Here is a 24937-nt window from a genome sequence, read left to right on the forward strand (position 1 = left end):
TCAGAATATTTAGCTTTTCGCTGCAAGGTGGGTATTACCAACCAAGGCAACTAAATAACTTGCCCAAAGCTCTGCCTGAGATCTAAGACACAACTAGAAAGAGGTTCCTGTTGCCTGGCTGGAACAGTGCTGGGTGGTTTTTGCTTTTCTCCCCTAGTGTAGCTGATTCCTTCCCCTATTATTGACTGTCTCATTCAATATCCCGGACCTTTCTGTCTGATCCTTTCAAAAATGTGAGACTTTGTTTCTCTTAAAAAATGAACAAGTTACGTAGCCTGGGATGAGTGAATCGCAACAGTAACGTGTTAAAAAGGGATTTCGGAGCACATCAGCCCAGATGTGCAGTGCGTAGGTTAAGCAGCAAGGTGCAAAGCAGACAGTCAACTTGAAGTCAAAGAGAAGGACTTTATTTCGGTTACACTTTTTTTTTTTTTTTGGTCTAAAATTCTTCCAATATCCACAGAAAAAGAGGATTTTTAAAGCAACTCTCCATTGACTTCAGTGCAGTGCCCAGGTGCAGCTGCAGGCAGAACTCAGCGTTTCAGGCTTGCAGCCCAAGCTGCAGCTGCTCACAAGGGAACCCCTTAGGCCAGTGGTTTCCATCCTTTTCGGATTTGATCCTTCCAATGGATCAGCAGATCCTCGCAGTGTCAATTTAAACCCAATCACAAGAACTTTGGTTTTGTTGGACTCCGGACCATCACTGACTGCAGGTCAGGGCTCGTAAACCACTGTACTAATGGTATCCCAAATTGTGATGGTAGGTTTGGTTCAGTATAATAAACAGTACAGAAAGGCAGGAGGATAAACAACTAAAATAATTGCAACTAAAGCCCCTTGGGTGCCTCAGAAGACTTTGACAATAGTCGTTTCACAGAACCAACGATAAATCAGGTAAAACTTAGACCCACCATGTGGGTAAGCTCGGAAACAACACAGTATCTGTTTTCTGTTGTAATAGCACCACACAGCAGTAATGTTGTCCTCTTGGTGAAGTTACAAAGAATCCTATTTTCACAAATAGAAAGGATTGTAAGGATGGAAAGAGAAAGCCTTCATGAGATCCTTCCATCCACTAGTTCGTTGCCAGATGAACCTGGGTTTTCCATATGTAGATCAAGGCTGGTTATTGATTCTCAAGAAAGCAACGAATTCCCTCCTTGGTCAATGCATTATGCCAAATGATGCTCAGAACAATCCTCTTGCTCCATGGATGAGCCTGCTCTTTGCTCCATTGGCCTGAGGAATTCCTCTCTCTGTGTCTCCCTGGAGGTGACTCAGAGATCTAGTTCCTTCCCTAATATCAAGTTCAAGCAATAGCACATTGTGGACCAAAAACTATTTTGTAACATTTCTGAAGCTTCTAGGCAAACTGCAATTATATTTCTTCAATCAAGGTCATTAATTTTTTTTATTTATGACTGTGAAAATAACAGTACATGAGTAATTTGAGGCTGAACATATATATTTGCAACCTCAAGAGCTGAACAATGCTCCTAACTCTGTTTCAGAACCCTTGTTTATTTTTGTAATATCTTCTGCCTTGGGACAAAGGAGCTTCATCAAGAAACGCCACCCTAACAGTGATTTATTTACGTTCCTCTACATTCTGCATACAACTTATTTTTGTTTTTTTAAGGCATAGCAAGGACAAAGAATTCAAGAACTTCAAGGTTTATCCTGCTGAAACAATTATAGTGTTGCTGTACTATCATCATCCTCCCTGTAAGGCATTTGAATGATTTGATGGTACTTTAGGAAAGGACTAAATGGAAAGCAAGAATAAAACTAAGGCAAGAGAGTACATGGATCAGGATACTAATCTTAATAGCCTGTTTTGTGTGAATCATCTTAATGTAATAATACAATGTTAGTGTTTACAGTGGGCTGGCCCAAAGGTCCATCCAGACAAGGACCTTGTCTCAGACAGAGCATATGGAAAATTATGAAAATGATTGGAGTACCATTTTCCCTGATTACTTTTCCAGACTCCAGTCCTTCGCTGCACAACAGCTTCTTGAGGCAGAAAGTCTTCAAATTTGATGGCTCTTAGTGAATGTTGTTAATGAATTGCCAAAAACACACTTGAACCCCTGTTATTATCATGAAACAGTGTCAAAACACTGAAAAAGAAGAAAGAAGATCCCACAGCTGTTGGCAAACCTCTGGATTTTGTTGCCCATGTCTCCACTAACCACATCTGGGACAGCTCTCTGACCCCAAGGTTCTCTGGCATGGAGTGGCCTGTGCCTCTCCTCGTCCTTTCTCTTACCCTCCAGAGGACTTATCTCTCTGTTTTCAGTTATAGACGTTTCCTTGGCTCTATTCTCTCCTGAAACGTTTCTGGGAACTCTTTGAGAGAGACAGGACTGGCTGGCCCATGCTCAACCAGCCAAGGACCCTTCTAAGATGTACAAAGAACCAATTTTCTGTGCTGGGCAATGTTCCTTACGCAGATGTAGTCACTGATTTAAACCCAGTTGGGATGGGTTTGTAGCCCGCATGTCTAACGCACGGCTTGTGGAAATCATGTTGATGAGAAGGTGATTTTAGAAAACCACATCCTACAGGTGTTAAGAAAGAGATGTGTTGCTGGATAGGTGTTAAATTGGTTCCTATCATCCTACCAATTCAAGTGAAACATATCAAAAGAAAAAAGGAGTAGAGTCTACAGACTCTGTGACTATGTGGTGTGCAAGACCTGAACAGTCCTAGACAATGGATGAACTAATATTGCTCAGGCTATACTGCTGCCAGTTCTGCTTTCTCAGTCATTCCAGATGGTTCAGTGGTATTTCAGAAACAATCGCAATATCCCTGCAGCTTTATTTACTGGTCCTTGTTTTTTTCTCAACATTGTGCAACTCACGTTCTGCCAGGCTGACACGCATTTTCAAATATTCAAACAGGAATAGAAACACCTTTCTTGCTTACTAGTGGTGGTGTGACATACCCTTCATTTGCTCCTCCTTTTTCATATAATGCATTTACGAGCATTATATGATGCAGCTGATTTGCCAGGTTTGGAAATCAACAGATGGTGATGGGTATAGAGCTGGGCTGCAGTATACCCATGCACATCTCAATAGACATACAGATACGTGTACACCAACAATCAACATGGATAAGATGGCAAATATTTTCGATCCTCAATTAGGTGGTTTTAGAGTAATTCATTTACATACTTACAGAGCTGGTCAAGGATCGTACCTTCTATGGTGATGGCTTGGTCTCCTCTCCTGTCCTGGGTCAAGGCTGCAGCACTGTGGTGGTAAAGTTCTGCTCCACTTTTTGCAGACCCTAATCTGTTCACCAGCTAAAGAGAACCATGCAGTACTGAATGAAATGCAGGATGTTGTTATTGTTTTTCTTTCATAACAAAACCTCCCTATCCTACATTACAAATTCATTACAACTACATGGCAACAGAAATGGATGAAGATGTGACCAAGGGAATACTGGACTTTGTGATCTTAGCTAATAACAAATGCAAGGTAATCTGATTTTGCTAAAGTTCTAGTAGAAGTCTTTAAATTATGCCCAACTTCCTAATAATTTCTGTGGAATAACTGTGAACTTGCTGTGAGCTGAGCTGTTCATCATGAGTCATCTAACCCATGATAATTTCCTAAACCAAGGTCAACTGCTTTACTTTTTGAGCCCTGAGAGCTCATTACAATGAATGCAAAGACTATGACTAATTTTTAGAAAATATTTTACAGCACCTTTATTTTTATCTATTAGATACTTCCACGTATGCTTGCTAAATAAACAAGAATTTCAATGGTTTATAATTCTATTTAGACTTTATTTCTTTCTTTTGGCTTTGGATGGTTTCTTTGTAGTGGCATGGAATCTGTCCTAATTTTAAGACAGTCCAGAAACAAAACATCATGTTAGAATGGTCCTAAGCTTTGTAAGAGGTACCTCTAGAGATCTGGATCTGATTTTAAGCTCCAGAACGAGCTCACTCAGTTATTATTTAAATACCAGCTCACTCATCAGAATATTGTAAAGCTATTGGATTATCACAATCCAGATATAGCTCAGGAGAACCTGAATTTGTGTAAACTTTTTTTTCATATAGCAAAGAGCAGAAATTATTCAGCCTCTATTCTCGTGCAATGGATCTCTCCCAGAAAAAATGAATACATGAATTCTCCTATGTTGGACAGCAGAGCTTTAAATCTCTCTGAACTTACCTCACATTCATAGTGTCCCATATCTTCATTGGAAGGGTTCTTGACCACCAGGACTACCATGCCACTCCGTGGTTCACTGAAAGCCTGGTATTTATTTGTGTCCTTCAACAGCACACCATCTTTGTACCATCTGCATGTGGAAAATACGGAGTATAAGCCAGGAAAAAACACTAGCTGTCAAGAAGCCCCCAGCTGACTCATCCATCTGTCAGACCAGTGGGCAAACAGCTCAAGAGTTAATCATTGAATAAACGTTTGGATCCTGGAAGACAGGTCTACAGGTGGGTAGATCACACGTGGATACTAAACTGCATAGGTTTATGAGATTATTCTCAAGAAATCTCTTCAGTCAATGTGGGGAAATGGGCTTCAAATCATGAATCACAGATTTGAATCACAGAATCGCAGAATCAGCTGGGTTGGAAAAGACCTCAGAGATCATCAAGTCCAACCCTTGGTCCAACTCCAGTCCGTTGACTAGATCATGGCACTAAGTGCCATGTCCAATCTTAGTTTAAAAACCTCCAGAACGGTGAGTCCAGCACCTCCCTGGGCAGCCATTCCAATGCCTGACCACTCTCTCTGCAAAGAATTGCTTTCTAATCTCCAGCCTAAATTTCCCCTGGCAGAGTTGAAGCCCATGGCCCCTTGTCCTATTGCTGATGCCTGGAGAAGAGACCAATCCCCACCTGGCTACAACTGCCCTTCAGGTGGTTCTAGAGAGTGCTGAGCTCAGCTCTAAGCCTCCTCTTCTCCAGACTAAACAAGCCCAGCTCCCTCAGCCTCTCCCCATAGGTCTTGGGTTCATGAGAACATATGCTGAGCTTTTTGCCTGAATACCCCAGGTTAGTTGCTGATAAAACAAATTCAAGTGTAGGGCAGAGAAGATAAATGAATGATAAAATATTGTCGGTCCATTGGATCTCATACAGTCCTATGTCAGGGATTATCTGCAGGTATTTCTTTTAGGATGCTAGGTAGAATAAATGCTGAGAATCTCAGAAATGCTAGAATCGGGAAAAACCCACATTGGGATGGGGTTAAGGTGGCAAACACAGAAAATAAAGCGTCATAACCTGGAAAGAAAGGGCAGGAGACTCTTCTGATCATGCAAAATGGGAAAACAGGATTTGTTCCAGTGTGACTTGAAGAACTGACCTGATTTGAGGCCTGGGTGCTCCTTCAATAGTACAGGTAAACTGCGCATCTTCACCCTCCACAAAATAAGCATTTCTAACCTTGTTCACAAACTGTGGTGGCACTGCAAAGCAAAGATTAATGTTGTTAGTAGCTGAAAGTATGACCAGATACAAAGGATGTGTCCCTGACCAGATAATTCTCTGGATGTCTACACACAAGACACTAAAAACCAAATTTTTCCACCTAAGAACAATTGACTGCATCTGTACATCAAGTAATTTTTTTTTAAGTATTATCCTGTAGATGTTATACAGGTGTTACACAGAAGACCCCCCTGAAATAATGCATCTGTGCAGGACTTTACCTTGAACGAGGATCTTTCCTAAGGTACTGGCATTTCCAGCAGGACTGGAAGCAAAGCACATGTACTGTCCTGAGTCAACACCTGTCAGGTTGTCCAAGATCAATGTGCAGGAACCATCGGGATCTTCTATTATAATATGATGGGGATCCACCTCCACAGGCTTTCCATCTTAAAGACAAAGAAAAAAATAAAAAAAGAAAAAAATCTTAGTATTAATGATGTTTTCTCCTTAGGAATTTCATCCATTTTTGGCTTGAGAGGACTGAGAGTTGTATTTGCTTTACTGCAGCTGATGTTGGTAGTTGAGGAATGAGCTCTTCATCTTCCTCCAGCTCCCTACAAAACATCTGCTGGACAAAGCATGGTTGAGGTACCTCATACATCACCAACCTTAACTTAAAAGTGAAATTCTTCCAGAGTATGTGCTGTGCAGTTATAGCTCTGGTCAGCTAGACAAAGCAGCACCTCCAAAGTGACTATAAACCTGCAGAACACATCTTTACCAGGTGTGAACTTATAGCAAAGCTGTTTCCCCTGCAATACAGGGGAGAAGAGTATGTCTGCACAGCTCCCTATGCTGTGATGTGGAAACATCCGAGCTAGTTCAAGAGAGTTGTTCATTTACTATAAGTTGTTTAACTACCACAAGATGTGGATTCGTATAGGCTAATAGGCAAGCTTGAAAAAGCAGAATATGTTAGGGGGCAGGCTTTTTAGCAGGCCTTGTTGCAATAGGTCAAGGGGTGATGGTTTTAAACTAAAAGAGGGGAGATTTAGGCTGGACATGAGGAAGAAATTTTGTACAATGAGGGTGGTGAGAGCCTGGCCCAGGTTGCCCAGAGGAGTGGTGGATGAACCATCCCTGGAGACATCCCAGGCCAGGCTGGACGGGGCTCTGAGCAACCTGAGCTGGTGAAGATGTCCCTGCTCATGGCAGGGGTGGGACTGGATGGGCTGTGAAGGTCCCTTCCAACCCAAACCATCCTATGATTCCATCTATGATTAGCTCACAGGGAGATCCTTGTTACTTGCACTTGGGTTGCTCAGTAGCCAACTTGAAGACTAGACTTGGGCATCTCTAGGTGATCAGCTTCTTACCCACCAACTGATGAGCGATATAGACAGAGAACAAACCCAGAGGATGCATTTCAGGATTTGCTGCTCGTACCTTTGTACCAGCTGACAGATGGCTTGGGAGCTCCCGTAACTTTGCAAGCCAGTTTGACTGTCTCTCCCAGCTCAGCTGTACAGTCCGCCAATTCTTCCTCAAAGTCTGGAGGTACTGAAACATCAGAATTAAGCATGTTAGTCTGGAGGACGGGGACTCTGTCCAGAGGATGGCTGATGCAAAGTAAGATAAGAATAGATGTGATTTTTGCAAATCAAAGGCAACTCACATCTGTTGAAATGGACAGGGACAGACAGATCTTCTCAGCTCATCAACCTGTCTTCTCCACACTTGGGTTATGGACATCGAAGAATAATTAGAAAGTTACTCACCTGCTGTTTTATTGCTTAAAAACCCATCCAGGTCCTGTGGGACCTCTGTCATCTAAACTCAATCACTTTAGCAATATATAGTCTTGCCTTCCTTGATTGTAAATGGAGACAGTCAAACACTGTTGTCCCATCCTGATATTGGTGCCTTCCCCAGCTCAGGTGAAGGACCTAACACAGCTATAATCATTCCGTCAGGTCAAGTGAGTTGTCTATGATGTGATTAAAGGAAAACCTCTAACCCTGGTTCAATTTAAGATGTGGCAGGTGGCCCTAGGTGGTTTTTCTCATTCTTTCATTAACCTTCTGCTGTCATCACTTAAAAAAATGAATCCTGTCTGCAATTGCTAACCTAAAGATATATAAATCCTTTCCGCTTTAGGTCAGTCTGCTCATATAACAAAGATAAGACTGACTTGCAAAACACCTGATCATGAGCTATAGACACTACTGACCTTGAAGATTTTGACATTTTGAAGCCCTCACAATTAACTGAATCTTGCTTTAACACATATCTTGAGACTGTTGGATAAAGTGTCGTTTAGCCGAACATTGCTCATTATACACTAAAAGGATTATGCAATGAAATATGCAAATGTGTAAACAATTGGCTCTTTAGGGTATGAATGTAGTGATAAGATTTTGTATATAATGCCTTTTACTTCTCTTACTGGCTTTATTCCAGCATCCAGACTTGTGCAACTCTGTAATAAATATCTCATCTCTGTGTGCTAAATTTGGCTCATTTGTACGCACACTGGGTAAAGAACTCTGGTTTGGGACAACATTTCCTGAATCAGGGAAACCACCAGAGAGGAAAGTAGGAGGTTTAGGTGATCTTGGGCCATACTCACTCCAGACAGGCTCGCTGATCCGCTGCTGTATGCCACAGATCTCCTTCACCCACGAGTTCTTGATGTTCACTGTACGTGCCTGAAGGAGATACTTGCGGACCAAGTCCTCCCGCTCGTGCCAAATCTCAAACGCCCGGTCGTCTCCTTCCACAAGGTCGTTCACATCTATGTTGTTCAGCTGCGTGACAGGAGGAGGACAAGAAAGTCAAAACACATCCTGTGTTCTTAGGGCTGAATTTCAGCCAGAATTCTTTCCCACAACTTAAGTCCCAGAGCTTAGGACAGTTCAGATCTGGGCCTAGCTTTGGTGAATCAGAACCATCTTTAATCAAGTTTTGAAATGGAAACAAGTATTAAAAACCAGCGAGGCTCCTGCTGCAAGTTTGTACCGTCTTCAGTGGGTATGAGTTGTGCCATTCCCATTAAAGCTATATTAGATGCTCCAACAGCAAAAGGGATAATTTATGCTGCTTTTAAAGATTTTCCAGATTGCCTGGGTGATGCAAAGTGGCTTTGGTTGAACATCAGTCAGGGTCACTTTACAATTCTTTCCCCGCTGTACTTGACTTTCTGGTTAACAAACAGATATTGTCCTAGGATTAATTATCACATTTCAGGGAAATAATATCCAGCATTAAAGGGTATCCCAAGGGTGGGACATGTGAACCCTACGGTGCAGCACTATTGGGCCCAGCAACAGCAGATTTAGGGACTATATGAAAAGAAATTACAGAGCAGGAACTCTTGAAAAATAAAATCTGCGTGTGAATATCAATGACAATAGAGATAAGGACTTTCAGAAGGGCTTAACTTGGCTTGGTCAGGAAATCCATGAATGTTTTTGGTTGGTTGGTTGTTTAATTTTTACTGGAGTTCAGCTTCTACAATCTTGGAAAAATCCTGTAGTTTCTTGGAGTTTTAACCTGAGCCCTGAATGTCTGAGGATGATCTGCTTAAATCTGATGAATTTTTCATTTCTGAACAGAAACTGGTGTCAGGAAAGGATATAACCAGCAGAGATAGCCACTGGGAATGTAGTATATGGTTAAAACAGCATTTCCTTCAATTTGCCACCAATATTGCAGACTGCCAAAACCAAAGATCTACAAAATGCTAGCAAATACTATGGACAGCAAAATTCACATCAATATCAAGAACTTATGGAGGTAACTCAATGAGGTAACAAGGATCAATAAACACTTGTAATGTCATTGCTGCACCATAAAAATCCACCCATGCTTCTGATGGTTTCTGACAGGTTTAACAGAGGGGTTTTTGGGTAGACATAGATTCTACTAGTGCTTCAAAGACTTTGAGAAACAAAGCAATAGCTCGAAAGGGTTAGTGAATTGTCCCATTTAGATAACCAGAGGCTGGATATAAACATGACGTTCCCAATAACAGAAAAATGCTCTAGGTGAGGATATAGTGATCAGACCTTCATGATGTTCTTGAAGATGTAACTGTAGGTGTCTGTCCTTGTGTCTCGCTTCGGTTTGCAGATCACAATATAATTTTTGAAGAGGAAGACATGTCTTTTGTGTCCTTTCCATGCCATTCTAGCTCCTGGAGCTCCTTCCCACACAATGAAGTGGCCCTGATAGGAAAAAGAAGGAAGAGCATGTGGTGATATCATTACCACAATGATGTCTCACCATCACTTTGCAGTGAACAGATAACAAATGCTTCATGTCATATTGTCACCTTGTGTCCGTTTTATCACTGCACAGCAGATTGTTGCTAATGCCAGAGGCGATGCATCAGGCTGACAGCACCAACAGGTGTGCACACTGTGGTTGTCATTACATTGTCCTTTAAACAGCACTATTTGTTGCCAGAAAGAATACAGAGCTCTTGTCAGGTAGGCACACTCTTGGAAATGGAAATATTAATGGAAAAATTGTATTTTGTGTGTTATGCAGACATTTTACACATTCAATTGGTCTCCTTCACCAGAGCAGGACATTCATTTCATATACCTTCAGACACACAGAGCTCAGTTAGTGATATGGGTTCACTCTTGGCATCACCAGGGAGAAGTGAAAACTCTTGGGGCACGATTGGACTAATTTTTTGATTTCTAAATGTGGATAGATGAATGCCCACAAGAATATCACTGTGATTTAGCCTTACAGCCCCACCAGCAATACCCTGTGATTCCCTTGGAAGACACAGGATACAAACAGGCAGAGTAAATGACTTGCCCATCGTAAATATACAAGGAAACAGGGATATAAGTAAGAGTGTTTAAAGTCCTAGACTACTGTCTTAACAGCTGGGCCACCTTCTTGTCCTCCCAAACCACACATCTATTTCATGAGACACCTAAAGGAACAGAGAGGTCTTTTGAAGATATATGAATGGCTGCGGGAGAACATCTAAGTTTTCACATGGAGCACATGAAACATATGCTATGCTACCTTGTACTGACATCCCAGCAAACTACGTTCTTCAAAGGAACTGTGTTGAATAAAAGCATGTAGACTGAAAAGGTCCAGTGAGCTTCTGGCACTTGCGGAATCAACTGGAAAACCCATTGATGCCAGTAATTTCAGGAGCTGGCCCATGTAGCTTGCCAATGATAAGAGAAGGAGGTAAAAATAAAATGCTTTAAAATAATGTGGGGGCTCAGAACAAATTTGTTGCTGTTTGATAAGTGGGTTGGAAAGGCAAATAAGTACATTATGTGTGAAATACTCTGTGTCTACGCTTTGGTGCTTCAAACCTTAATCAAGCCAGGAGTCTCATCTCTCTGAACTGTAAGAAAGGCGATAAGCAAATACTGTCTCTCAGATATGATTTCTAAAGGAGCTTCTTGTAGGACTTGAGGCTACTTAGAAACTAGTGAAGGTGTCTGTAGCACTAACATTGACTGAGAAATGCCAGTTACCTGTCGGATGGGTTCACCAAGGCTTTCCAAGGTCCCCGGGTAATTCTCAATGAGTGAGACATGGAGGTTGTTTTCTGCCCTTCGGGTGAGTGCAGACACGATGGCATAAGCCTGCTCCAGCAAAGTGCAGTTTTGGCTATTTCTTGCTTTGTTTCGGATTAATTCCTGTAGATTAATAAAGAAAATATTACTGGACAGTCAGAAAAAACAATACATTTCCTTGGTAGCTGAAGAGTTTCTCAATATCTGTTTCAGCTCTTTCATTTGAGCAATTTTATCCCATTTCTGTCACCATGTGCTCTTTCCTATCTGCAGCTCCTTCCCATCCCACAGCCCTACTGAGTAACCAGTCTGTTTTTTCCTTACATCAGTTGATATTAAACAAAGTCAAAGCAAGTACCAGATATGCTTCAGCAATTGAAAACAAACAAACAAACAAACTCCAAAGCAATCCTAAATGTATCCATTCCATTTCTCTTGTGCTTACCCTGACAATACCATGAGGCAAGCAATTAATCTGGCAGTGGTAAACTAAGAGTGGATATGATGTTAAAAACAAAAGGGGATGGAAAAAATATGAAATGACATTTATCCTTTTTTTCCACATTTGCTCCTGTTTTCCTCTCTTTTAATAATGAAGGCAAACTCCCTCTTCCAAGAGACTCATTAAAATGTTGGTGTTTGCATGGAGGCAGGTGTTCAAAATCAGAAAGTTACTTTGAACCTTCTTCAAACTATTCAAGCCACCCAATTCTGTAATGCTAGAACACGGAATTATTTTGGCAATCTTCTTTCTGACTATGCTAGTGCTGTATCCCAAGAAAAATACCATTAAATAATGCTACTTTGAAACTTCTATTTGTAATCTGGACTGGAACCTGAGATGGTAGGACAGATGAAAACTTGAAAGGTGAAACATTTCAGCATGGTAGAGCGAGGCAAAGCTTTTCAGAAGAAAAAAATGGTCTTTCTACAATGTCAGTGTAAAACACAAAGAGAGAAACTGGTAAATTAATGTCTTAAACAATGGAAATTGCGTATTTTTATAACATACCTGTTGCCGAGTGTGAAGCAAATTCATATTTGCCATGGATATATACATACATGCAATCATATATATACATATAAGCATGTATTTTATATATGTACGTGCATATATTTAAACATCATTCAGATAAAGCTTGCTGAACTTTAGGGGAGACTGTGAACTGCCACCTGGATTTGCATTTAAAAATCACTGGTGATGATTATTGTCTTACTTACTTAAGCAGCTTTCAATTGTAGATGCATCAGAAGAAAGCCAAGAAATACAAAGCAGAACAAAAACCTATCAGATATAAGCATATAACAAAAGCTTTTCACCTTGATTATCGTCTGGTACTTCTGGATCCTGTTTATGGGTTTTTCCAAGTAGTGCTGCAGTGGTGGAATAAGTGGTTGTGAAGGATCTTCATTAGTTAGAATTTCATCTGTGTATCTCTGGAAAAAAATACACAGAAGAATGAGGAAAGGTTGTTGTAAAGAGATTACTCCCCAGGAAATGTTCATATGATGCTGGTTCATAGACCTAACTCAGCCAAAATTGGATACCTATACCAGACCTTACTACTCCATATTTTGGACATATGTAACTCTCCCTAAGCCTTTACCAACTCTTTATTATTTCAGATGTCTGAAATGCTGAATTTGTCCGCTTTTCCAGCACAGGACTGATGCTTGAGAAATGTCATCCAAAGCTTGCAAGGACCAGATGATGCGACTGGGAAGATCAGTGCTCATGGTGGGTGGAAGGGCAGGAGTGAGTGAACGCAGTGCCAGCAACTGGTGCCAGATCTCAGTCAAGAGTGGTCCATGTGTTTGTAGGGTCAATGACTGGACCTAGAGAAGGTCTTGATACCAGCACCTGGAGTGAGAAGCGCAAGTCATGGGGTCCTTGTGCTGGGACATTAGCCACTGGGATGGATGTTTTTCCTGTCCAAAGAATCTGGTGCATGTGGGTGCAAATGTGGGCAAATCACCCGCAAACTTCAAGCTGGACTAGGTCCAAGTGGGAGACCTGAGATCCGGTCATGGATATTAGGGAGGCTGAGAGTTTGTGCTGATAGATGCTGGACATGAGGAGGAAATTTTTTACAGTGGGGGTGATAAAACACTGTCCCAGGTTGGCTGGAGAGGTGGTGGATGAACCATCCCTGGAGACATCCCAAGCCAGGCTGGATGGGGCTCTGAGCAACCTGAGCTGGTGCAGATGTCCCTGCTCATGGCAGGGGTGGCACTGGATGAGCTTTGAAGGTCCTTTCAACCCAAACCATTCTATGACTCTGTGATTCTATGATTTGAGGGATCTGTCAATGTGGGGTGAGTGTGAACATGTACATTTGTTTTCTAGTGAACATCAAGCTGGACTGGCTGGTGAGTAGGAGGCTCATGGAGATGGTAAAAGTGCTCATGATCTGGGCAGAGGTATTGGATGGACTGAAGAGCCGTACTGGCACTCAAAGGATCCACAAACATGGATGTTCTCATGGATCTGGGCCATTGTGTGTGTTATTTCACTAGTGGACTTCAATCCTGACCAGCTGGAGGGGAGAAACAGTATTTCCCTATCTATACTAATATTTTATGTGAGTTCACTTGGTCTTATAATGTTGTGGTCCTTAAAACATAATCACAGACACATTCATATCTGTATAATCTTTATAAAATGTATAAATGCATGAGCATATGTAAATATGTTCCCATATGGATTGAATGGACCAGGAACAGCTAGACAGTGAATACAAAATTATTATATTTAGCAATGATTTCCCTCAAAAAAATTTAATAATTATTTTCAGGATCACATTTGTGATTAATAACAACCGTTCTTGATGCAGTGGGTAGTAGGATGCATGTTCTACAGGTATTTTAGCTACTGTTTTACCTTGTAGAAATCCTGGACAACTTTGCTGACGACAATCGACTCAGCCTGTACCCGTCCCACCAGGTACTGGATGTACTTATCAAACTCTGCCTCATGCTTGATAAAGCACATGGCCACGTCATCATCGGTGTCACATTTCTGCAGTCCTCGGAGGAAGATACTGTGGAGACAAAGAAAAAAGCACATCTGAGGAGGAGTTGATGGAATGAGGATAGAACACAGCCACGGCCACCAGACCTTCAAATCAGGTGATTTCAGGTTAACATATATTAAAATAAATAATTTGAGGAAACAAGGGATGTTGCCATGTTGGCATTAAACTTCTCAATGCCTCTGCATCCAGCATGATGATCCAGGTATGAAACGCCTTGCAAGGAAGGTAGGGATAACTTTCAAGGGCTTAGCTCAAGTTGGGTAATTAACCCTTCCCCAGATACTTGTTTAAGGATCAACAAGCCAACCACGAGTGAAGACAGAGACCCCCACCCTGTTTAACAAATGATGCTGACACATTCACACACACAAGGATTTTTAGCAGTGTCGGTAGCTGATGACATGCATCACCTCTCACAGTTGAAGTTACTTTGGGGGAAAAACAAAAGAATAGGGGGGGGAGAAGAAAGAAAAAGGGAGGAAAACGAAGGGAAATCTATTGCTGTGGCCCATCCAGAAGTTCCAGATGTCACACGTAAGCATCCCCCCCACTGCAGAAGTTGTGTCCCCCATAATGTTTTTCCCAGAGTAACCATATAGTTTCATCGCAACATGCTCAAACTCCTTATTGGTTGCTTTTAATTACGATGCTGCTAGCACTGATCAAGGACAGATTGACCAGGGAAGGTGCTGCAGGCTCACTCATTGTTGACCTTTGTGCATGCATTTTACTGACCCCCCCCGCTAAGATAAACCAAAAATTAGGGCCAGAGTGTAGGAAAATGGGGAAGAACAGGTGATTCTTATACTGTTGGCATGGACTTTCCATGAGAACCATCACTTCCATGAGAGTGAGGGCATCAAGGTGCAAAAGACCCTTAGCAATGGTAAGCCTAAGGCACGTGAGACATCATACAACACATTTTCTCCCTGTCAAGGAAAAGTGTTTCAACCTGGACCTTGGGAAATCACATTGTGAAGAGCAGATCTGCAGTAAATCCTTTCCTGGAGTAGGCAGTCGTTGTGCCGTGGTGTTGTACCTGGGCAGCCTGCTTGCAGCTGGGTGTGTTTTGAATGTATGGACACTGGCATCAGTTTTAGATGTATCTCTGTCTCTATGAAGATACCACTGAAGTTCCTGTAAGACCACCCTGCCTTTTTATAATAATTCATTGTTTCTCAATTAAATTCACTTAAATCAGTAAGAAATAAGCTGGACATATGAAACCTTCCAGCTCTGAAGGGTATTATGGGAGCCCCAACGCTGTGCTCCGACTTAAGCTATGCCATCACCCATTGTCTAAAAAGGAACATCAATTCCCTTGCACCTCAGCACTGCCAGAGCTTCACATCCTTCACAGTAATAACACTGTGGCTCTGACACCAGGTATGTGAGCCATCCCTTGGTCTCAAATGAAGGCACATGGGAATGCCCACCTGGAATGGAAGCGAGCAATGTCATCAATATTTCTGAAGATGGTGGCTTTCTGACTGGCGACAGCTCCTGGGACAGTGGGACAGATCTCAGTATACTTAATGTGATGAGTCTGGAGGAACTGTAGATCTTGAATGTAATCCTCTTCTGAGATCAACAGCTCTTGAATAAGAACACTGAAAGGAAAATGAATAGGTAAGAGAAATCATGGAAAAATCATCATAATTATCTTGGACGTGCTGAGAGACTTTTAGGCTCTAAAGTAGAGATGTATGATCATAAGAGGAACTTAGACACCCTGCTCATGGAGTGACACCCACGTCTACCTTACAGACATCTACTGTTAGGGCAGATAAAACAGAGCGTGAGGAACAAAAGGTTCTATGTAAAATAGACAGTAGGAACTTCAATGCCACTTTATGCAATCATGAAAGTGTCTCCACTCAGTAGCACTGCACTGCAAGGGGGTAACACAAGGTTCAGTGCTTTCACTGCCTCTTTAGATGTCATCCTCAGATATAGGGCACCCCAAAGTACAGAGGTACTGTGGTTTAGGATTTTGTGAAGTCGGTGAGCTTCCAAAATTACATCATAAAACTCCCTCCCTTCAAGTTATCCAATATGATTTAGATTGCCTGGGATTTTCCAAGGCTGAAATCAATAACAAAACCCAAGCAAAGAACCTGAATCACAAGCCTGGGAGAACTGAAGTCTTGCTAATTCTGGGAAAGAGGAGCGGGCAGGACTCAGCAGGACAAAACCAGTAACTGACAGGAAGGACCTAGATGTCAACATACATGTTAGTTCGAAAGGCAGAAAAACTCAAAGGTGCAAACATCAAATGACACAAGCTCACCTTAGCTTCCTTTTATACTCATCTTCAGAAACAAACTCTCCAGGGAACTCAGGAACTTCCATTGTTCCCCACTCCGGTGACAACTAAAATACAAGAAAAAATAAACATTATTCTTTTAGGTTAAAACTACTTTTATCAGTGCACACTGAGGAATATCCCTCATGTGTTCACAGTCCCTTTCAACAGCTCCTAAACCAATGTTAAATTTATTTTTTTCTGGAGGAAGATTAGGTCTTTCAGACTCGCACTCCTGTACCTATGGAGAAATATTGTCTAGTTAAAACATGAAAAAGGACCAATCATGCTACAGACCACTTCAACAAACCCCTTCTTGCAAAAAGAGATGGCTCTAAACTACAACAGGAGCAAGTAATTTTACATGAAAAATAAACACAAGTGTGATCAGTCACCTTTAATTTCTTGTCCAGATAAGCTGGAGATACCCAGCCCTGTCTAGAAGGGCTGGATTTTGTGGGTTTAGTCCTGACCAGCCATTTCAGAGGATGAGCTGAGTCAAGGACCTCCACGTATTGACCTTCCTTCAAAGTGATGGTCTCCCTGTCGGGCGCAGTGGGCACGTAGTCAGCTGTGACCATGTAGACATCAAAGATCTGCAGGCATGGAACAACAGTTATTTCCTGCTCTGAAAACATAATGCAGTAACATTAGCAGAACATAGGTGCTTATCTGTGTTTAATGTTTTATTCTCCAGCCCTTGTATGGCAGAGAGAATCACTGTTCGCTTTTTGCAAGTGGAAGACTAAGTCTCTAGGAGGTGTTTTGGATTTACGCCATGAAATAGTGGATTTTTCTCCCAAGTCAAAACAATCAGTTGTCCTGAAAATATCTAAATAGGTTAACATTTCCAAAGTTTTAATTATTTGGTTTTAGGATGTGTTTGAAGTGAACACCTCGAAAATTTCTAATTTCTAATTTTCACAAAATTCTAATTTTTCTCATTAAGAACTTCTCAAAAAGTTTATTCTGACCAACTCTATCCACGGCCACAGAAAATCAAGCTCTGACATTCTGAAGTTCGGCCATGAAAGCAAAATGTGCCAAATAATTGACATGTTTTGACCATGTTGACTTGAACAATTTCTTCAAGATCACACAGTGAGCATCAGAATTTGATTCTCTGTGCTCTGTTTCACAGACCCAATATTTAACTACTAAATATACCTACTAAAGTCAAGTACGTCTCTAAAGGGAATGGGGATCCTTAAACCACAGGAGATTGGTCATTCTAACTAAATTTTTCTCCTGGTGAGATATCATACCTCTCCTCTGGAATCTCCATCTTCAGATTCAGAGGAGGACTCCTGAGCAATGGATGAAGGTCTGGATCGTCCATGGCGAGGAGATGCAGAGGGAGTTTTTGATTCATCGTCACTTTCTGCACCTGGCACTCTAAGTGTGGCTAAAAAGCAGAATGACAGCAAAGTGTGAAATAAAGATCTCCAATCTGAACATAAACCAAATCTATAGTAGTTTTCAATTTCATTTTGTGGTATTTAGTGTGATCTCCTATTGATACTTAGGATTAAATAAATGATTGGGATGTTTTAATAAATGAGGTTTTGTGCCTACTGCATCTATTGCCACTCCATTGCAGGAATATTTGCAGGAATATTTGCAGGAGAGGTGCTGCCACTATTTTTTACTACAAGATAGTCTTTACATGATAACACAAATCAGGATTTTTCATTTAATTCAACAAATCATTTGATTACTACACAGCTGTGCACACAGTTTTCAGTCTCAATTGATTTTAAAATCCCATCGTAATCTAAAACTTGAAGATGTTGGGAATCTTCAAAAAAGAATTGTTTTCAGGCTCAGGAGTGATCAATACTTGAGGAACCCAAAATAACTGAGGTTTTCAAAATACGCTTCAATTTTTACAACTTGCCTTCCCCTCTAAAGCTTACAGTTACTTCTGCATATTTAAATAAACATTGTATCCATAAAATGGTCACTAGTCCTCTTAGTTTACTGTAATAGCTTTTTTCCTAGTTCGAAACTGTAGACTAAGACATACAGTTACTAAAAATTCTTAGTTCTAAGCAGTTACAAACATTCATATGCTTATGTAGGATGACTGTCTCAAAACCTGCTCCATAAATCTCACTGATACTTAAAGTCCAAAGGATAAAGATTGCCTATTTTTCCACACTAATGAAATTATGTTTGCCAGTCTTACCTTGACTTATTTTTGCAGATACCATTTCTGAGATACGAGAAGTGAGTTTCTGGAAGAACTCTTCTGAGCCAACGTCAGCTAATGAAATAGGGCTCTTGGGCACACCTGCTCTACCAGCTTCAAGGTCTCCTGGAAAAAAAGAGAAAATGTTCTCTTAAGCAAGCAATTGGAAAGTAATCTTTTTTGAGTAACAAAAAGCTTCTGTGGAAGGAATGTCTGATTTTCTTCATTTCTCCCTGTTTTTAAAATTGTGCTTGCCCACATTTCATCCAAATAATACACAGAATCCCAGAATGTGAGGGGTTGGAAGGGACCTGGAGAGCTCATCCAGTGCAATCCCCCCATGGAGCAGGAACACCCAGATGAGGTTACACAGGAAGGTGTCCAGGCGAGTTGGAATGTCTCCAGTGTAGGAGACTCCACAACCTCCCTGGGCAGCCTGGGCCAGGCTCTGCCACCCTCACTGAGAAGAAGCTTCTTCTCATGTTTAAGTGGAACCTTTTGTGTTCCAGTTTGCACCCATTGCCCCTTGTCCTACCATTGGTTGTCACCGAGAAGAGCCTGGCTCCATCCTCCTGACACTCACCCTTTATAAATCTGTAAACATTAATGAGGTCACCCCTCAGTGTCCTCTTGTCCAGCTCCAGAGCCCCAGCTCCCTCAGCCTTTCCTCACACGGGAGATGCTCCACTCCCTTCAGCATCTTGGTGGCTGCGCTGGACTCTCTCCAGCAGTTCCCTGTCCTGCTGGAACTGAGGGGCCACAGCTGGACACAAGATTCCAGGTGTGGTCTCCCCAGGGCAGAGCAGAGGGGCAGGAGAACCTCTCTGACCTACTAACCACCCTCCTTCTAATCCACCCCAGGTACCATTGGCTTCCTGGCCACAAGGGCCCAGTGCTGGCTCACCCTGCAACAGAGACCAATCCTGAAAAATCCCAACATTTCAGATGGTTTCACAAAAACAGGACAAAATTAGGTAGAAATCCATGAAACATGTAGACAGTCTCAGGTGTAGATGTGAAGTGAGGCAGCAGGAGAGAGAAAATAGGTTTTCTTACCTTCTTTTGTTTCAGAGGGATGAAGATCTCTGAAAAAAAAAAAAAAAGAAAAAAAAAGAAAAAAGAAAACAAAAGAAAAAGTAAAGCGGACTTAAAATTTAAAATAAAATGTGTGGTAAGGAGAGCTAAATGAGAAACACCCCCTGACACCTTGTATGTGAAGGTTGGGAATATCTAAGTTAGGACTGGTTTGGACTGAAGGTGCTGGTAGCTGATACTCACCAGGGACACTATAAGAAATAAGAATTGGGTCACCTGGCTCGTACGGGCAGTGAAACACTTGGGTGTCTTAGTTTTTGAGCCAAATCCAATCTGATAATTCTCCTTATTCCTGACTTTTATTTCGAGCTGTTGGCTGAGAAGAGCTGGCTGCTCAGGGAGTTGGTTGCAGGACAAAGTCACCTCCATCTCCCTGGCGCTACTGGGACTTTGTTCCCAGCTGACACTGAAGTAAAAAGACACTGAAATAAAACTATTACACTTGAAGACATTATGTCAAGCGGGCTCTGTAGTGTGTCAGTTTTCAGGGAAATAATCCTCAACAATTTCCAATGGTTTCATCAGGAAATCGAGGACTGGATGCCATGGTCCTGCCAAGAGATCTGCTCCTGTCTCATCAGGATGCCCATGTGTTGAGGAAGCAAGGTGACTACAGGTACTGCAGTGGTCTTGAGGTCTAAAGAGATATTTGCTACAATGACAGCTTTTACCAGCACCAAATTCACTCATGTCAGCAGGAAAGGGGCAGGAAACTATATTGTCAACACTGAGTAAAAATGGCTTCGCAGAGGAAGACTACTCAAGCTTTTAGGCTAGACATATCCTAGAAACTAATGTGTGTTCAGGTGGATCCTGATTTTCAGACTATATCTGCCTAGTATCCAAACCAAGAATGGTGAATTTAGGAGGTTATGCCATTGGAAAGTTATCATCTTGAGTAACAAAAGCTTCTGTGGAAGGAAAGTCTAATTTTCTTCCCTTCCCCTGCTTTTAAAACAGTGCTTACTCACGTTTCATGCAAATAAGTCACCCTTGAACAGAGTCCTGTCCGTATAGTTATAAGCCCTGTTCTTAATCAGTGCCATTTTGATCTGTTTCCTGATACTTTTTTGACAATAACAGTCATAACGTACGATAAAGTTGCATTTTTAAACTAGAAGTTTGTGAACAGACCCTTTTCATCTACTTGTTTTTCTGTGAAGCATCCGTGTATTTGAATGTTGGCAAGTAACAGTCAGAGCTTGACCCTGTGAATTTTTTTTGGCATTCTGCTTAGGAGATGAAAAAGGTACAAGAGTTTTATATGACCTACCCATTTTTTTTGGTCCTTGTTCCTGTCTTCCTTCATAATCAAACATAAATGGTTGACATTTATACTAGAATATTTATAGCACTTTTCATCCTAAGACCTCAGACTATTTTAGCTCTGGTGCTGAGACATGAGTATCAGCTGTCCAAAGTGAACACTGCCTAAAAGTGACTCACAGGAACTTGTGCATCGCTCCACCTCATCATTTGCATGGCCAAGCACTTACCCCAGCGTGGTCATGATGGCTTCTGACACCATCACGCGCTCTTGGGTCAGAACTTCAGCCTCTTTCACTGCAAGATCAGGGTTTATTGTTAGAAGACAAAAGGCAGAGAATATTTTGGGATGTATTTGGTGTAGGCACATTTTCTAGGCGTAGTTTACAAGGGAATACTGAATCTGCCCAGTTAGGAGTTCCTGACCTGGTATACATACTCCTGCTTATATGATGTAAATAGCTTTCTCCCCTCCCTGTTCATGTAGGTGTATGATGTCCCCATTTCTCTACAATGCTCTTGGTACAGTAAAAATGTGGGATGCAAGGAAGAATAACAGAAAAATTGAGTAATTCACAGTGATGCCCCGACTCCCAGCCTATATTTGCTTGTCCCACCTCTTACTGAAGGGTTACACCAGGAGAGGCCCTGGAAAGCTCTGCAAAAGGGGAAACAAATAACTCTAGCTGCCTTAAGGCGATTCTGTAATGCAAAATAACTTAGCAGAGAGAAGCACTCAAAATAATCTTTTAAATGTTGAGTTTTTCTAGTTACTTTACATTGCCTTTCTTCCTTTCTTGTTCCTTTGTGCTTAATTTGGTTGTTTCTTAGACTTATCTCCTGTTTATATGATGCTGGTGTTAATCCAAGCTAGGGTCAGAAACCTAAAACATTATAAAAGTAAAGAATATGCACAAGGCAAGCAAATTCATGGCTAATCTTGGGAAATCACTTATTTTTTAGTTGTGATTTGATTAATTTCCATATCAGTTACTCTTGTTTTGTTTTTTTTTCCTTAGGCAGTGTATGGAAAGTAAAATATAGAATGTGTGTGTATTGTAACGAAGGTTTACCATCTGCAACTTCCACAGTGGCGGTGCAGATGGACTGGCCAGCCTTGTTGGTAGCAATGCATGTGTACGTTCCACTGTACTTCTTTTTAACATCCATCAGAATTAGGCTGTGATGCATATTTGAGCTTGCAAGTTTATATCCAGGTGTGTCTGGTTTGATCCACAGGATGTCTCCTCGAGATTCTTCTTTCATCCAAGTAATAGCTGGTGGCGGATGTCCTAAAGGAAAATCAATGCAATGAGCTTTAATTTTCCTAATGGCATTGCTTATATACAATTATGAGCCATGCTGTGAATAAATGCTATTTTAACATGTTTCCTGATACTTTTTCAACAATAATAGTCATATACACAACAAAGGCATATAAACCTTTCTACAGCACACTCAAGGACATAGATCTTTTTGTAAAACTGAAACTATTAATCAACACATCTTCATAAGTCTAATAAGTATCATTATCCCTGTTTTTTATATACAGGGAAACAAAGGCAAAGATGTAAAGCTTTGCTGTAAACACACAAAGTCTTATATGAAGTTGGGAGGAGAGTCCCAGATTTCAGATAAAGGAGATAAGGCTACAATGATTTGGACCAGAGAGAGTCCAGAATTTTTCATGAATTTATGCAAGTGTTACACAGAGAGACAACGTATCTACCCACTTACCTTCAACTTTTACAGATAAAGTGATACTTGCACCTTTCTTCACCTTTTTGTTAGTGAATCTTTCTAGGAACCTTGGTGGTATCAGCTGCTCACGGGAATCTGAAAATGACATTATCGATGGAACATGGTGACACCTTCTGTGTGAGTTTAGGCTACTGAAAAATTCCTGAGGGCTCTGTTATCACCTGCTGTGGCTTCTCTTACCTGTTTCTGATGGTTCTTCTTTCTCATCAGGATCTGTAACACAAAGAGAACAAACAAAATGACAAAACTACCTTTCTGCCCATGAGTTGAAGAAAAAGAAGTTATTCTAGAAGATTATCCCTTGCATGAGATATTACACAGAAATGATAATTCCGTGAAAATCTTATGCTAAAGCACACTTATTAATAAAAATGAATACTCCTATAGCGTGGGAAGGGATCCATTTCAGTTTTCCAGTACTATTAATACACATGCTCTATGAATCACATACACTATTAATCACAACTCCTCCCTACCAAGCTGACCTAATTTCTAACTTCAGAACAATGAAGCACATAAATAAAAATATGCATGATAATCTCTAGAAAGATGTATTTCCACAGTTCTCAAAATTGTAATATTATGGCACTGTCTTACTGAAACAGCCTCAAGTATGACTTATAAGAGGCCCTCAATTTTAATAAAAATGAACCATTAATTACATTAGTCAGGAATAAAATGTATGTTTATGAGGCAAAAGCCAGACCCTAGAGAAGTGGCATGTCTCATCTTTGGGACCCACAGTAAATAATTTGCAGGTGAATGAAGATTTAAACGAGTAATCTTTTACCTACAGACTTCACCACCTCTCTTGACTCAGCTTGGTATGCTCTCTCAAGAAAAATAGCTATAGAAAATGGAAAGAGACACTTGAATAGAGAAAATCGGGCACCAAAAATAGCCCAATACTTACCTTTGACTACCAGCCTGGCTGATGAATATGCGGAACCAGCAGAGTTGATGACAAAAATTGAGTACTGGCCGGCATCGTCCTTAGTGACGTCACGAATTTCCAGTGAGTGGAATTCCCGTTTATGGGTCTTCAGGATGCGATCCGAGGACTTTAGCGGCTGTCCATTCTTGAACCAGTAGAGCCGGGGCTGTGGGTACGCTGCAAGGAGTGATTACAGACACAGAGGACAGAATGAGTCAGAAACACTGATTTGGGAGCATCTTCAACCAGGCAGATCCTTCTGAGCCAAGGAATCCCCAGCTCTGCCCAGGGCTGCTGACTCAAGGATTTATTCAATTAGAAATGGCTGCAAATACATTAAACTCTATTAATTTGTTGAAGTTCTTTCCTTTCTCTTCAGTTTCTGGCATTCCCCATATTGACTGCATGTACAAATGCCAGGTTGGGAAGGTACATTTTGGGGATGATTTGCAACGTACACAAAGACAAAAGCTGAAGCCAAAATCATTCTCGTCCTTTTTTATAGGCAGCAACTGGAAAAGAAACAAACGAACAAACAAACAAAACAACAGGAGAATCCCTACCTCTCCCTACCATACACAGGTAGGAGCAGGAGGACGTTTTTGCAGTTTTTAGGTTGTAGCAGGAGTCCCCTCATAGAGTAAGGCAAGTCCAAGATTGTCTCATTTATTAAAGAGAATAAAAGACACCCTAACTATCCTTTTATTTTTTTTTTCTCTAATTATTCCTTATTGCTCGTTCATAACTAACGTGCTCAGATAATTACAAGGCTCAGTTTTCAGAAGCACATGCCTGTAATTATGCCTGCGGACATGGGCAGAGAATAAGACACTTAATCCACCGGCGTCTGCTGCAAAAGTCAATGTTGATCAGCATTAACACATTATTCTAGCTGGTTTGTGCAAACATGGTGCCAGATGTGCAGACTGGGGGCACAGGTGCAAAAGACTACATCGGAAAACCTTGTCCAGCACTTCATCCCAACAGCAAATCTGGAACAACTGACCGTGTTGTGGTCTCCTCTCACCTTTCACCTTCAGGTGAAATTTAGCCAGTGATGCTCCAGGTGCGACATGAATATCATGAAGCTCATCAAAGATCTGGGGCAATTGCTCCTCCTCAGCAGCAGATTCCTCCTGTTCTCGGCTGAGAAGTAATTAGAATTAGAAAGAAGAAAGTCAGCAAGACAGAAAAGAGCTAGGAATTAGAATCACCTATTTTAGTTTAATTCAGTCTATGGATTTTGTCATCATGATAACATAAAGCAACATATGATATTTAAAGTAGCAGAGTAATACCACAAAGTAATATCCAGGCTAGCCTGAAGGCAGCCAGAGCAATTTTGGACATGATAAATGTCC

At 41.2% G+C, this 24937-nt stretch overlaps 1 protein-coding gene across 1 annotated transcript in view; it reads right to left on the bottom strand.

Moving 5' to 3' along the window:
• OBSCN (obscurin, cytoskeletal calmodulin and titin-interacting RhoGEF) overlaps positions 1-24937 on the bottom strand; it is a gene marked incomplete at both ends in the record, with an annotated part of 192075 nt that overhangs the window by 41531 nt on the left and 125607 nt on the right. The window contains 22 exons of the mRNA XM_080340366.1: positions 3211-3316; positions 4203-4332; positions 5361-5463; positions 5707-5874; positions 6875-6988; positions 8058-8235; positions 9496-9654; positions 10948-11112; positions 12310-12426; positions 13871-14030; positions 15461-15634; positions 16315-16397; positions 16725-16925; positions 17595-17734; positions 18518-18646; positions 19577-19605; positions 21112-21178; positions 21955-22173; positions 22619-22717; positions 22823-22855; positions 23556-23753; positions 24604-24722. Of these exons, the coding sequence (XP_080196492.1) occupies positions 3211-3316; positions 4203-4332; positions 5361-5463; positions 5707-5874; positions 6875-6988; positions 8058-8235; positions 9496-9654; positions 10948-11112; positions 12310-12426; positions 13871-14030; positions 15461-15634; positions 16315-16397; positions 16725-16925; positions 17595-17734; positions 18518-18646; positions 19577-19605; positions 21112-21178; positions 21955-22173; positions 22619-22717; positions 22823-22855; positions 23556-23753; positions 24604-24722 (2891 nt within the window). The remainder of the gene's footprint in view (positions 1-3210; positions 3317-4202; positions 4333-5360; positions 5464-5706; positions 5875-6874; positions 6989-8057; positions 8236-9495; positions 9655-10947; positions 11113-12309; positions 12427-13870; positions 14031-15460; positions 15635-16314; positions 16398-16724; positions 16926-17594; positions 17735-18517; positions 18647-19576; positions 19606-21111; positions 21179-21954; positions 22174-22618; positions 22718-22822; positions 22856-23555; positions 23754-24603; positions 24723-24937) is intronic.

Source organism: Nesoenas mayeri (assembly GCF_963082525.1).
Source record: "Nesoenas mayeri genome assembly, chromosome: 2".
In the NCBI taxonomy this organism is placed as follows: Eukaryota; Metazoa; Chordata; class Aves; order Columbiformes; family Columbidae; genus Nesoenas; species Nesoenas mayeri.